This window comes from Hydra viridissima, unplaced genomic scaffold, assembly GCF_058129835.1.
Source record: "Hydra viridissima isolate aposymbiotic clone 2 unplaced genomic scaffold, HvirCarnegie_v1 scaffold_14, whole genome shotgun sequence".
Lineage (NCBI taxonomy): Eukaryota > Metazoa > Cnidaria > Hydrozoa > Anthoathecata > Hydridae > Hydra > Hydra viridissima.
This window is the reverse complement of record NW_028324313.1, coordinates 6,106,398-6,118,990: the sequence shown is the minus strand read 5'-3', so window position 1 is coordinate 6,118,990 and position 12,593 is coordinate 6,106,398. Positions and strand designations below refer to the sequence as shown.

Here is a 12,593-nt window from a genome sequence, read left to right as displayed (position 1 = left end):
ATTCAAACTGAAATTTTAGTTGCATGTATTGGCCATTAAAGGCTCACAATAAGTCGTTTTACCACTGCTTAACACATTTGTTGTTGCAATAATAATAAAAGTTTGTTTTCGGCACCAAAAAGTACAAAGGTAGTTTTTTTAGGGCGTATTCTTTTTTTTCTACAACTGTAGATATAAACTTTATTTTAAAACTGGTTATCAGAATTTGTAAAGCATGTTTTTAGCTACATTTATGCATGTCTGAAACTGCTTAACTCTTAACCCATAAATATATGGTAGCGATTTTGTAAAGACTATGGTAGTGGTGTACCTTGGAGGTAGCTAATGTTGTGTACCTTGGTGGTACCACCAAGGTACACTCTTGCATAATTTTGTGAATACTATTTTGAGTAAGTTTGTTATGAAAGTGTTTCTTTAATGTCACAATAGTTTATTATTATTATTATTATTATTATTATTATTATTATTATTATTATTATTATTATTATTATTATTATTATTATTATCATTATTATTATTATTATTATTATTATTATTATTATTATTATTATTATTATTATTATTATTATTATTATTATTATTATTATTATTGTTATTATTATTATTATTATCATTATTATTATTATTATTATTATTATTATTATTATTATTATTATTATTATTATTATTATTATTATTATTATTATTATTATTATTATTATTATTATTATTCCTATTTTAATAAGTTTGTTAATAAATAGCTTAGTAATTAAAAATAATTAAATACTGATAAAAGTAATTAAATACTGATAAAAATTTCAATTATGCTTTAAAAACTATGATGTCCTTCCATTTTATGAAAAATTAACTGTACTGATATTTGATTGTTTTTAATGTTTTTCATTTATTTTCAGAAAAACCAAAAAATACAAAATTGATAAAATACCTAGAAGTAAAAATGGATTTAAAAGAAAACCTATATGAAAAGAAGACATAGAAAGAGCTGTAAAACTTATAGTGAACAATGAACTGTCTATATACAGAGCTTCTATGGACTTTGATATTCCTGAAACAACCTTAAGAAGACACAGAAACAAATTCCTTGAATCAGGTTAAGAAGACACAGAAACAAATTCCTTGAATCAGGTTTAGAAAAATTTTGTTACAAGAAAGACAACAACGTTAAGCAAGTCTTCTCAGTAGAAGAAGATAAACTTCTAGTTGATTACATTTTGAAAGCTGCTGATCTTCATTCAAGTCTTGCATGCTCAACCGCTTTAAATAGGGAAAATGGTGCACTTACTTTTCAGAACTATGAAGTAGCTCTTAGGCTTGAACAAAATCAAGGTATTACAGCATTTAATATATGGAATTTTGATGAAACCAGTGTTAGCACTGTCCATAATCCTCCCAAAATCTTTACAAAAAAAGGCCAAAAGCAGGTTGGCGGAATGACTAGTGGTGAACGAGGATATATTATAACAATGGTTGGAACAATAAATGCTGGAGGTGGCTATATGCCTCCAATGTGTTGATTTTCCTTTGTAAGAAGTTTAAGGGCTTTATGTTAAAAGGGGCCCCAGAAGGTACACTTGGTGGAGCAAACCCATCAGGGTGGTCAAATGAAGACTTGCTCTAGGATTTATGAAACATTTTGTAAAGTACACTCATTCCAGTAAGGAAAATCCTTCTATTCTTTTACTTGATAACCATGAGAGTCATATCTCATTACCAACAATCCAGCTAGCAAAATATAATTGGATTACAATGGTAACATTTCATCCACATGCTAGTCACAAAATGCAACCCTTAGACAGAGGCGTGTTTGGTCCATTTAAGACATATTACAACAATGAAATGAAGAATTGGATGTTAAAACCAGGCAATACTGGGAAACCAGCAACAATCTATGATGTATCAGAAATTGTTGGACAAGCTTTTCCCTTAGCTTTTACTCCAAACAACATCGCGCACAGTTTTCTAGTAAGTGGTCTTCATCTACTGAATAAAAACATTTTCAAAGATTATGAGTTCTTGTCATCCACTATAACAGATCGACTGCAACCTGTATCTGAAGACCAGCCTGGAAACAAAAGTAAGCATATTGAAGACTTTTCGAGAAGACTTGGGCCCTCAACCAATACTGAGGTAACTAGCTGTAGTCCTGCTTTTTTTGCAAACTAGATAAACGCTAACAGTGTTTCTCCTGATATTTTTCTACCTTACCCAAAAGCTCAACCACAAAAACAAACTGGAAGAGGTTGTCCTAAGAAAAAGTCTTGTATTTTAACTTCCAGCCCCGTAACACTTCAAATTGAAAAAAAAGAGCTGAGAAAACAAAAAATAAATCTGGCAAAAAAATGAAAGGCAAAACTGAAAATAAACAACCAGGACCTGTTTTGAAAAAAAAACTGAGCTTTACCTCGGAGCAAAGTACAGAATTAGAGGAAAATGTAGATGTAGTATCTGACAAAGTATCTGCTCAGTCAGAAATAGACTTTGAGGTTATGAAAGATTCAGATCTAAAAAAATCCAGTCTGGAGTTTTTATCTTGGCACAAATTCGTGGCAAACATGCTGTAAAAAACTTTGTAGCAGAGGTGCTAGAAGTTGCTGACACATTTTTTAAAATTCAGTACTTGAAAAAGGGCACAAACTCACAAATAAAGATTTACTAGCGAAGATAAAACTGTGTATGAATTAAACAAATCAAACATGGTCTTTCAGTTGCCATATTCTTCTATTATAGGAGGTTCAGCACGCCAGTTGGAAAAACTATCATTTGGTATTACCTTCGATAACCTAAATGTAGAGTAGACAAATACTAAATCAAACTGAATGACTTAAATTTACTAAACTTTAATGTAGACTTTTGTTATTACTCTTTTCTTAATAAACTTTATTTAATTAGATTAAATCTATAATCATATATGGCTGTATAAATTAGTAAACAGTTTATATAAATTTAACTAGTTTGATTAATATTATCTTAAATGAGGCTGATGTGAAGTCTAATTATCCTATAAGTAAAGATTTTTATATATATTTTATATTATCACCATGAAAGAAGAAATGATAGTTATCTCTTGTGAAAATTGCATCAACAAAAGTCAATGGATAAAATTTTGAAGAAACCAGAAATGGACCTTTTTCTACTCCAAAGTCATAGCGATTTAAAATATGCAATTTATCTTTGTTAAACACTAATGTACTTGTGGTTTTCCCATCATTTATAGGTACTATTGCACCTACTGTGCTGGGACAATCAGTTTTGGGAGCAAGTGTTACAACAGGCATAGAAGTTGCTGTAGCTGGCAAAACTCTTGCACCTTAAAAATATATACCTTACAAAAAACAAATAATAAATTGAAACTATGTGACAATTTTTGAGAATGTAATAACAAGCTAATTTTGTTATTATATATCTACTTTAAGTGAAAGATGTCTGCTAACTAAAATATTTACCATATATGCTTTGAACACTTCTAATGTCATCTCAGTCAAGTTAAAATCATCTCCTTTTTTGGATATTGTAAAAGGATACATAACTGCACCTTGTCTAAATAAGTGATTAACCCCTATAGTATGTCCAAGTTCATGAAATGCTACAAAAAATAATGCTACTTTAGAATTGTCTTTATCATTCACATTAGCAAAAACCACTTCATCGTTAAAATGACAACTGGTTGGTAAATCTAAAATAGTTTAAAAAGTGTTGATGTTTTCATAAAAAACTTTCACTTAGTCTTAAGCATCTGCTTCTCAACTCAATATCTTGAAATATTTCAAGAGATGAGACAAGATCTTATTTCATCTTAGAAAAAAAATTATTCCTAACGCTCACTCCTCAAATCTTAAATGAGAAATATTTTCCTCAATAACAAATCTGATATGGAGATATAACTAAAGAACACAATAATTGATAAAGTGATAAAATATAAAAATACTTTTTTTGATCTATCAGAAGTTTCATAACAACCGGAAGTGATATTAATATAATATAACCTATTCAACAGAAGTTGCAGTCAGCAGAAAAGCACAAGAAACAAGTCATCCCACGGTTATCATGGATCATAATAATGCCAACCTAGCTGACCCAAGAAAGCCACTATATGGGGTGATAGCATACACATCAAGGTAACCTGTGATGCAAATTTTTAAATCTTTTTATTTTGTCCGTGGAAAATAAGTTCATTTGAATGTTCAAATTGAGTGAAGTTTTGAAATCATAGTGTGCCAATAAAAACACCTCTAGAATAAGAAACACTCTGTATAATTTGATAGAAATTGGTGCAAATGTTGACTATAGCCACAAAAAACTTTGGATAAAATTTCAGTCTGATTGGTTAATTGGTTACGGATTTATGGAAGCTTTAGTTCAAATTTTGTTAGTTTTTTGCTACTTATACCTCAAAATATTACCAATTACTGTGATATTCGGTCACTCTTTTCAAAATAATGGTTACATGAGTGTTCTACTATGTAATACCAATAACTTTAATTATAGTTGTTTAATTGCTACATGTACCATTTTCATTTTATGGACCAAAATATTGATTTGCTATTTAAAGCGTGGTTTAACCAAGGAGGTTTAATACACCAAGTAATATAATATACAAGTAATATAATATATAATATACAAGTAATAACCAAGGAGGTTTAAAGGAGGTGTATTAAACCTCCTTGGGTTTAACTTGGCTTACGCAGTGAAAAAGAACCAAGTGTGGGTTGCAGAACGTACCTCAGCCTTTAGGAAAAGGTTTGCTACACCAATTCTCTCAAATAAAGTACAGGGAAAACCTTCAACCTTAGCAGCAACTGATGCCAAAGCAGCCGAACAAATTGCATCTCGAGTTATTATCAATAAAGAATTATCTCCGAAAGGAACTATCCTTCTTGCTAAAGCATCCGGCGGGCCTTCACTTACAATTGAAGACATAAGTGGATGAAGGTGTTATGTTACACCAATATGGAACTGAGATATCAGGAGTTAAAGTTTTGAACACATATTGTTCTAGATATTTTTATATAGCAAAGATATGTTAATATTTATGGAGGGATATAGTAACCAAACACTTAAGATTGTGTATGTAATATTTAATTTCATGAAAAAAATGTGTTTTACATGTTTTTGAATTTTGTATTTTTGCGACATAACGCCTTCATCCACTTATGTCTTCAATTAATCCCGATAAATATTTATGCTTAAATAGTTTTTTCATACATATATTGAAAGAAAGTCTTGACCACTAAGAAATGAGACTAAATAGATTTAAGGAAGTATATTTTTGACAAGTTTCAAATCTTTAAAAACTTTCTAAACAAAGTTTATTGTAAACATAAAATATGCATGCTTTGGTTTCAGGTCAAAATAGTGCCCAGCCACCATCAAGCGCACCAAAATTGACCACTCTAACTCTTGTAAATGTACAGTTAAATACGGGCCTGTCAAACAACGGATTAAAAAAACTGGTCAAAACTATAAACCAAACATCAAGCATCAAGACGGTAGAGCAAAATTTTTACATGAATTTCCGAAGAGCAGATCAACACTGAAGTGATTTCTTTACTTGCAGTGACTTAAAAATTACCGGCGGAAAAGGAGATTCTGGTACAATTCGGGTTGTTGCTCTCTGCAATGGTTTATCAAGTCTTGTGAATCATGTTATTCAATCTCGCAAATTTTCTGGTGGCTATTTTGTTAAGCTCGGAATTGATGGTGGCAAAGTTTTTCTCAAGTTTTGTCTAAGCATTGTCGATACTGTGATAAGGGATGAAACCAGCTTACCGCCTCAAAAACGGCCTCTTTCTTAAAGCCTGGTAAAGACATTGGAGTCTAGAGACAAATTCTTGTTTCGATATCAGAAAACTTGCCAGAAACTCACTCTAGTATTGAAAAAATCTGGTCACTAGTTAATGCAAATGGACTTAAACTAATTTTGGCTTGTAGTATGAAAGTTAAAAACATAGTTTGTGGTCTTTAAACCCATTCAAGTATGCACCCTTGCACGAGGTGTGACGTCAAATCAAAGTGTCTTACCGAATCTGGAAATTTGCGAACACTGGGCTCAATCAAATCTATCCTCAAGTCTTTTCAGCAATCTGGTGGGGTTTTGCTAATGCAAAGCTGTTCGGCAATGTCATTCGAAAGCAAATCATCATTGGGCCTGACAATTTTCTGATTTTGGAGATCATCCCACCGATAGAATTGCATCTCCTTTTAGGAGTTGTCAACCATCTTTTCAAGATCCTTAAAGCTGCTTGGATAAAAGCTGTTAGGTGGCCAGCTGCCCTCCACATTCAACTTAACGCATATCATGGGGGCCAGTTCGACGGAAACGAATGCAGAAAGCTTCTTAAAAATGTGGATGTGTTGCAAAAACTGACTGGTACAAACTTGGTTCCCAACATCTTGCACATAATTGAAGTATTCAAAAGTTTCGATTTAGTTGTCAAGGCTTGCTTAAGATTCATCCTACAGCCGGACTTTGCTGAAAGAATTGAAAATTTCAAAAGGTGTTACTTAATGATAACTGGTGCAATCATGACACCTAAAGTTCACACCGTCTTCTACCACATCAAGGATTTCATCAGTCACAAAAAGTCCCCCCTGGAGCCCTATAGTGAAAAAACTGTGGAAACCATTCATCAAGATTTTTATCAACAATGGTCAAGGTGTAAGCGAAACATCAATCATCCAGAGTACAAAGAAAGATTGTTGTGCTGCATAACTGATCTAAACAGTAAGCATCTTTAAAGAACTGCTAGCATGATTTGAGTTATTAGAGATAAGGAGCAGAAAATCATAGCTCACTGTTTATAATGAACATTTTAGCCAACTTCATCCTTAAATGCTGTTAATTTAAAAATTATGAATTTTGTTATTACATTTAAAAATAGCATTGTAGAGTATTTGTACTAAAAGAGTATATTGAGCTATTTATTAATAAATATTAGTGTTAAATTGTAATCAGATGCTACTTAATGGTAATAATAATTAATATAATGTAAAAAAAAAAGGGTTTAAATTTTTTCACTTAATTTTGAAAGTAAATGTATTTAAGAAGGTTTCAGTAAAAATTTTTTAACAGAGACGTATTTTTTTTGTTGTATCAACTGATAGTCTTTTGACCAGGTTTTGCACATTTTTTAAGGGTTTATAAGCACTTTGGCAGTAGTTTATACCTTAGGAAATGCTGAGATTTTCATGCTACGCGTAGGCCAACTCAAACCACGCTTTAAATAGCAAATCAATATTTTGGTCTGTGAAATGAAAACGGTACATGTAGCAATTAAACAATTATGATATGAATTATTGGTATTACATATTAAAAAACTCATGTAACTATTATTTTGAAAATAGTGATCGAATATCACAGTAATTGGTAATATATTGAGGTATAAGTAGCAAAAAACAAAACGAAATTTGAACTAAAACTGCTATAAATCCGTAACCAGTTAACCAATCCGACTGAAATTTTATTCAAAGTTTGATGTGGCTATTGGCAACATTTGCACCAATTTTTATCAGGTTGTATTGAGTGGTTCTTATTCTACAGGTGTTTTTATTGGCGCACTATGATGCCCAAATTTCACTCAATTTGAACATTCAAATGAACTTATTTTCCGAGGACAAAATAAAAAGATTTGAAAACTTGCATCACAGGGTATGATGTGTATGCGGTGCACCTAGAATCTCTAAGCTGCACCTCGAATTGATGGGTTGCACAAGAAAGACTTGTAGACCCAAACATATGAAATGATTTAGTAATACAAGGTAAGCTATTGCATAATTCTTGATAAATCGGCAGCATCATAAATGTACGCTTTCATGATTTCAAAGTGCAAGGGAAATTTCACAGATTTCTTACATATTTTGCGACAGACGCATAAACTTTAGGTTTTCATTAGACGCTAAAGAAGAAATAGTTTGAATTGAACTCCTCAATAATAAATGCAATTCGAAAACCTCTAAGGCACTTGATCTTGTTGCAAAAAAATGCACCCCTTGCTAATTTTATTTATGTCAATTTGGAAGAAAATACAAAAAACATATTCTCTTTTTTGATATCTTAACAGAAAAATGATAATCGAGTCAAGTAGTTTTTACGTATGCTAAATCGACATGCGTTTTTACCTTTTAACTAATGAGCGAATGCAGTATTTGATTCAAGAGGCACTAATTGGCTTGAACCTTTTGATTACCTTTAATCAAAGATGCATAACAAGAACATATTGCAAAACTAAAAACCTCGTCAAAGTTGGCGACATTTGCCATTCCAAATCACAATATGTTAATGTTAATTGTAAAATTAAGATACTATTTTTTTGTAATTTATTCATAGAAGAAAGATTGTTGTGTAGTGTTCTTCATTTAACTAATTGACCTCAAAAATGGGGTATTGCATCAGAGAAAATACTTTAGGTAATAATAAAATGCCTTTTTAAAATGTTCATATTTCTTATTGTTTAGTCGTTTATTTCTTATTTATATATTTCAATCATGTTCTATTAATTTTCTTAATTCCGAACAAAAAATTGAACATTCTGTTTATGCATACTTATCTCTGGATTTATTTCATCGTAAAAGTTAAAAATATGCCATAAGAACTTGTGCTAAACACCTTGATATTTCAATTCTTTTTAGCACGTTGTGTATAATCTATTTTCTTTTTTTTTTTTTGGAAAAAAGCTATTTTCACTTTTAGATTTGGCATTACAAAAATCAAGGAGAGAAAGAGGAAAAAATACAAAAAAAGCCAATCGATATTTTAAAATTTAGCAAAATTTATCTTTTTAGCAAAAAGATAGCATTTTTGTAAAATAACAAAATTTAAAGAAGATTGGAAAAAAAATTCAATAAAAGATTGCTTTATGTAAACTGAATTTATCTGTTCAACTTTTTTTTTTTTTAAATCAAGTAAAACAACAAGAAAAAAAAGTAAAAGAAAAAAAAAAACAATGAAAAGAAGACAAAAGAATTTTAAATTAGCCAATAAATTTACCAGTGTGAACATCATTTATTTAAGGCCTTTGTTTTATTCGTAGTTATTAGCATGTTGGGAGTTCTTAAACAGAACAAAATTTCTAACGCTTACATAGCTTATTTATTTTCAACACTTTCGTTAACTCTTTAATTTTGAAGATTACTGAAGTATTTATTTGGATATTCCATAACAAGTATGGCTCCTGTTATTGTGCTAAACGGGATGAATCATCAAAATCAGCAACTGATGATAAACCAGGTTTGTGGGGAATACTATAAACCATTCTGTATTTATTTGGATATTCTTGATAGTTTATTTGTATATTCTTGAAATATATAATAACTCTAATGTGTATTATAATTTGTATACAGAATAGCTCTTGTACATAACGATTCCTTGTATATTAAGTCTGTAAATAAGTATTGAACATTGCATTACAGTTAAGAAGACAATTACAAATTAATTAATGGATGATGTTCATCAATTAATCAATTTTTGCGTTTAACTGATGATATCAATTTACATGCAAAATGTAAATACCTTCTCTCTCTCTCCCTCTCTCCCTCTCTCTCCCTCTCTCTCTCTCTCTCTCTCTCTCTCTCTCTCTTTTCTTTTTCTCTCTCATTAAGAGATCTAAGTACAAATTTATATATATGCATATATACACAAACATATACTTATACTAATATATGGAATTATATGTATTATAAAAAGTGAAAATTATTTGTAATTTAGATTAGTTAAATATTTCTCAAAAAATGTCCTAAAAATTATTGAGAAACCTTTTTTTCTAATGGGTATAAATATAAAAAACCGTTTTTAATCAACAACCCAGAACGTTAGGATAGTTATTTATTTTTCATAAATTTCTTTTTTCGAAGCATCATTAATAATAAATTAATTTTATTAAATGAAAAAAAAAAGCAAACAAAAGCTGGTAATGAAGTCGAAATAAATGAGTTTGAATAGAAAATCTGCGATATGTTGTAACTCTGATGAGCAATACATTGTTATAATAATCGTCTTGACGTATATTGTATAAATAGAAGTTTAAAAAATATATTACGTACATTGTATAAATGGAGGTTAAAAAATATATTAAAAATTTATAATCTTTATTTGTTTAATAAGTTTAATGAATGAACGAAAAAAATGAATAAATAGATAAAAAGTTGAGAAAAATTATCAAGTAAAACGATAACAAAATAAGAAATCTAAAAACCTTTGAAATATGTAGTTTAAAAAAAACAACAAAAAAAAACAAAAAAAAAAACAGAAATAATACAAAATCTAATTATAAAATTTAGCTTAAAATTTAAAATTTAATTAAAAATGAGGTTTTATAAAACAAGATAATCATAAAAAATTTACTGAGATCGATTACCGTCTATTTCTGTTCTGCAATTCGTTACCAGTGTGTTCCAGATCTCGGAGAAAACTGGAACACACTGGTAACGAATTGCAGAACAGAAATAAAAAACATTTTTATATGATTTTTATCTAATAAATCTAAAATATTTAGGAAGAGTTAGACACTCTGCAATTTCACGATGATGACAAACGAACCAACCTTATTGTCAATTATTTACCACAAGAGATGAGTGAAGAAGAGCTAAGAACGTTATTTTCCTCCGTCGGTGTTCTTGAAAGTTGCAAGCTCATACGCGATAAAGTCACGAAAGCGAGTTTAGGGTACGCGTTTGTAAACTATCAGCACCCGAACGATGCAAGAAAAGCTATACATTCATTGCAAGGAATGAAACTAACAACAAAAACAATTAAGGTAAGAAATATTTTAACTTTTAATAAATGAAAACACAGTGTAATGAATGCCAAATTTTTGGTATTTCAATGATCAATTGAATATTCTTTCATTAATTCGAGTATTTCAATAATATTAAATTAAGATTGTAGTAACAATGATTCGCAAAGTATCAACAAACTGTATCAGATATAATTTTTATCCACAATTTTTGCTAAGCATTTGAGTATATTTTCGGAAATAATCAAATTTGTATTTTTTTTCATTATTAAAGTTTCATTATTTAAAAGGTCAGCTATGCACGCCCGAGTTCTAACGAAATCAAAAACGCAAACTTATACATAAGTGGTCTTCCACAAACTTGTGATGCTGTTCGTCTACGAGAGCTTTTTCAGTTTTTTGGTGAAATCATCACGAGCAAAGTTCTTGTTGATGAGAATGGTATTAGCCGCGGTGTTGGATTTGTTCGCTTTGATAAGCGTTGTCAAGCAGAGTTGTCAATCGAAGCTCTTAACAACAAAGTGCCAAACCTTTTAAATGCGATAAAACCGTTAGCAGTAAAGTTTGCGAACCCGCCAAGTCAAAAAATGAACTCTTACGTTGAAGTTCTTACTCAAAATAAAAATACTATTTCAAATACTGGATATTTACAGAATCAAGGATTTTCCCAAGCTTTTTATTCGCCTCTTGCAGCTGCTGTTTTGGCGGGAGGAGTATCTAATGGCAATGCAGTACATAATGGAGCTAACGGCACGACATCCCCATACAATAATGGCATAAATACCTCGGGTGCTAACAGTCTAAACGTTGTACCTCAGGCTAATATTACCAGCTGGTGTGTCTTCGTCTACAATTTACCTTCCGACGCAAATGATTTGACCTTATTTCAGTTGTTTAGTAAGCACGGAGCCATACATTCAGTTCGAGTAATAACTGATCATGAAAAAAAATGCAGAGGGTACGGCTTCGTAAATATGTTGCACTACGAAGACACAATAGCTGCAATTTTCCGTTTGAACGGTTATTGTCTTGAAAGAGGAAAACCATTGCAAGTATCATTAAAACGTTCCAAATGTATTTCTAACATGTATTCAAACTAGTCTCTATTATTTTCTGAAACCACTTTATGAAAGAGGAATCTCGTATTAGATTTTATACACATCAAACGATTTATACTTTTCATGCTTGAAGAATCGTTGGTATTCAGAGAAGAACATAAAAACATTTCATTCAAGTTTTAATCTTAATTACTTTAAACAAAACAAAAAATTAAAGAATTTATAAACCATTTACGAAATTCTTCTGTTCTTGTAAAAGCTTTTCATATTTCAAAATTTTCAAGTATATATTAAAATCATTTAGTAGAAAAATGATTAACATAATTAATATAATTATTTAGTAGAAATTGTAAGATTTAAGTTATTTCTTTACATCAAGTTGACAAGTTTAAAGAAATGAAACTTTTGTATCGATAGAATCGATAGAATCGATGTATCTCAAGTTAATCGAAAGTTAACTTCAAGAGCCTAACTTAGAAAAAAAACAAATTAAAAAAAAAAAAATTCCTTATTTCTTTTTCAAGTTTTAAGCATATTTACCATTTCAAATTAACATTTTATATATGTACGTATTTACCCGAATTGCACATAATATTCGTATTGTATACTATATTATAAAATCGTGTTGTAAACTTGATATTTTCTTGTAAGAGTTTTACTGCTCAGATATTTTATGTAAGAAATGTTTCCTATTAATACTATGTAAAAGTTGTGAACAAATCGACTTCTTGAAATTTTTACTGTGTCAATAATATGAAAATCATCCCCAGTGCATTAGCGTCGTCAACAGCAGCAATGAAAGGTTTGC

The 12,593-nt window shown here is 30.1% G+C and overlaps 2 protein-coding genes across 2 annotated transcripts; both read left to right on the top strand.

Moving 5' to 3' along the window:
- Positions 1-969: 969 nt before the first annotated feature.
- LOC149879055 (uncharacterized) lies at positions 970-2,907 on the top strand. The gene is made up of 2 exons (XM_090072235.1): positions 970-1,090; positions 1,126-2,907. The coding sequence occupies exons 1-2, from the start codon at positions 1,030-1,032 to the stop codon at positions 1,512-1,514; spliced, it is 450 nt and encodes a 149-aa protein (XP_089928361.1). The 5' UTR covers positions 970-1,029; the 3' UTR covers positions 1,515-2,907.
- Positions 2,908-9,034: 6,127 nt separating this feature from the next.
- On the top strand, positions 9,035-12,519 carry LOC145181107 (ELAV-like protein 3). The gene is made up of 3 exons (XM_080056113.2): positions 9,035-9,223; positions 10,488-10,748; positions 11,018-12,519. The coding sequence occupies exons 1-3, from the start codon at positions 9,161-9,163 to the stop codon at positions 11,825-11,827; spliced, it is 1,134 nt and encodes a 377-aa protein (XP_079912239.2). The 5' UTR covers positions 9,035-9,160; the 3' UTR covers positions 11,828-12,519.
- Positions 12,520-12,593: the final 74 nt, after the last annotated feature.

Coding starts and splice junctions, on each gene's coding strand:
- LOC149879055 (XM_090072235.1), top strand. CDS start 1,030: ATGGACTTTGATATTCCTGAAACAACCTTAAGAAGACACAGAAACAAA. Junction 1,091..1,125: donor AAACAAATTCCTTGAATCAG/GTTAAGAAGACA, acceptor TCCTTGAATCAG/GTTTAGAAAAATTTTGTTAC.
- LOC145181107 (XM_080056113.2), top strand. CDS start 9,161: ATGGCTCCTGTTATTGTGCTAAACGGGATGAATCATCAAAATCAGCAA. Junction 9,224..10,487: donor AGCAACTGATGATAAACCAG/GTTTGTGGGGAA, acceptor TAAAATATTTAG/GAAGAGTTAGACACTCTGCA. Junction 10,749..11,017: donor TAACAACAAAAACAATTAAG/GTAAGAAATATT, acceptor ATTATTTAAAAG/GTCAGCTATGCACGCCCGAG.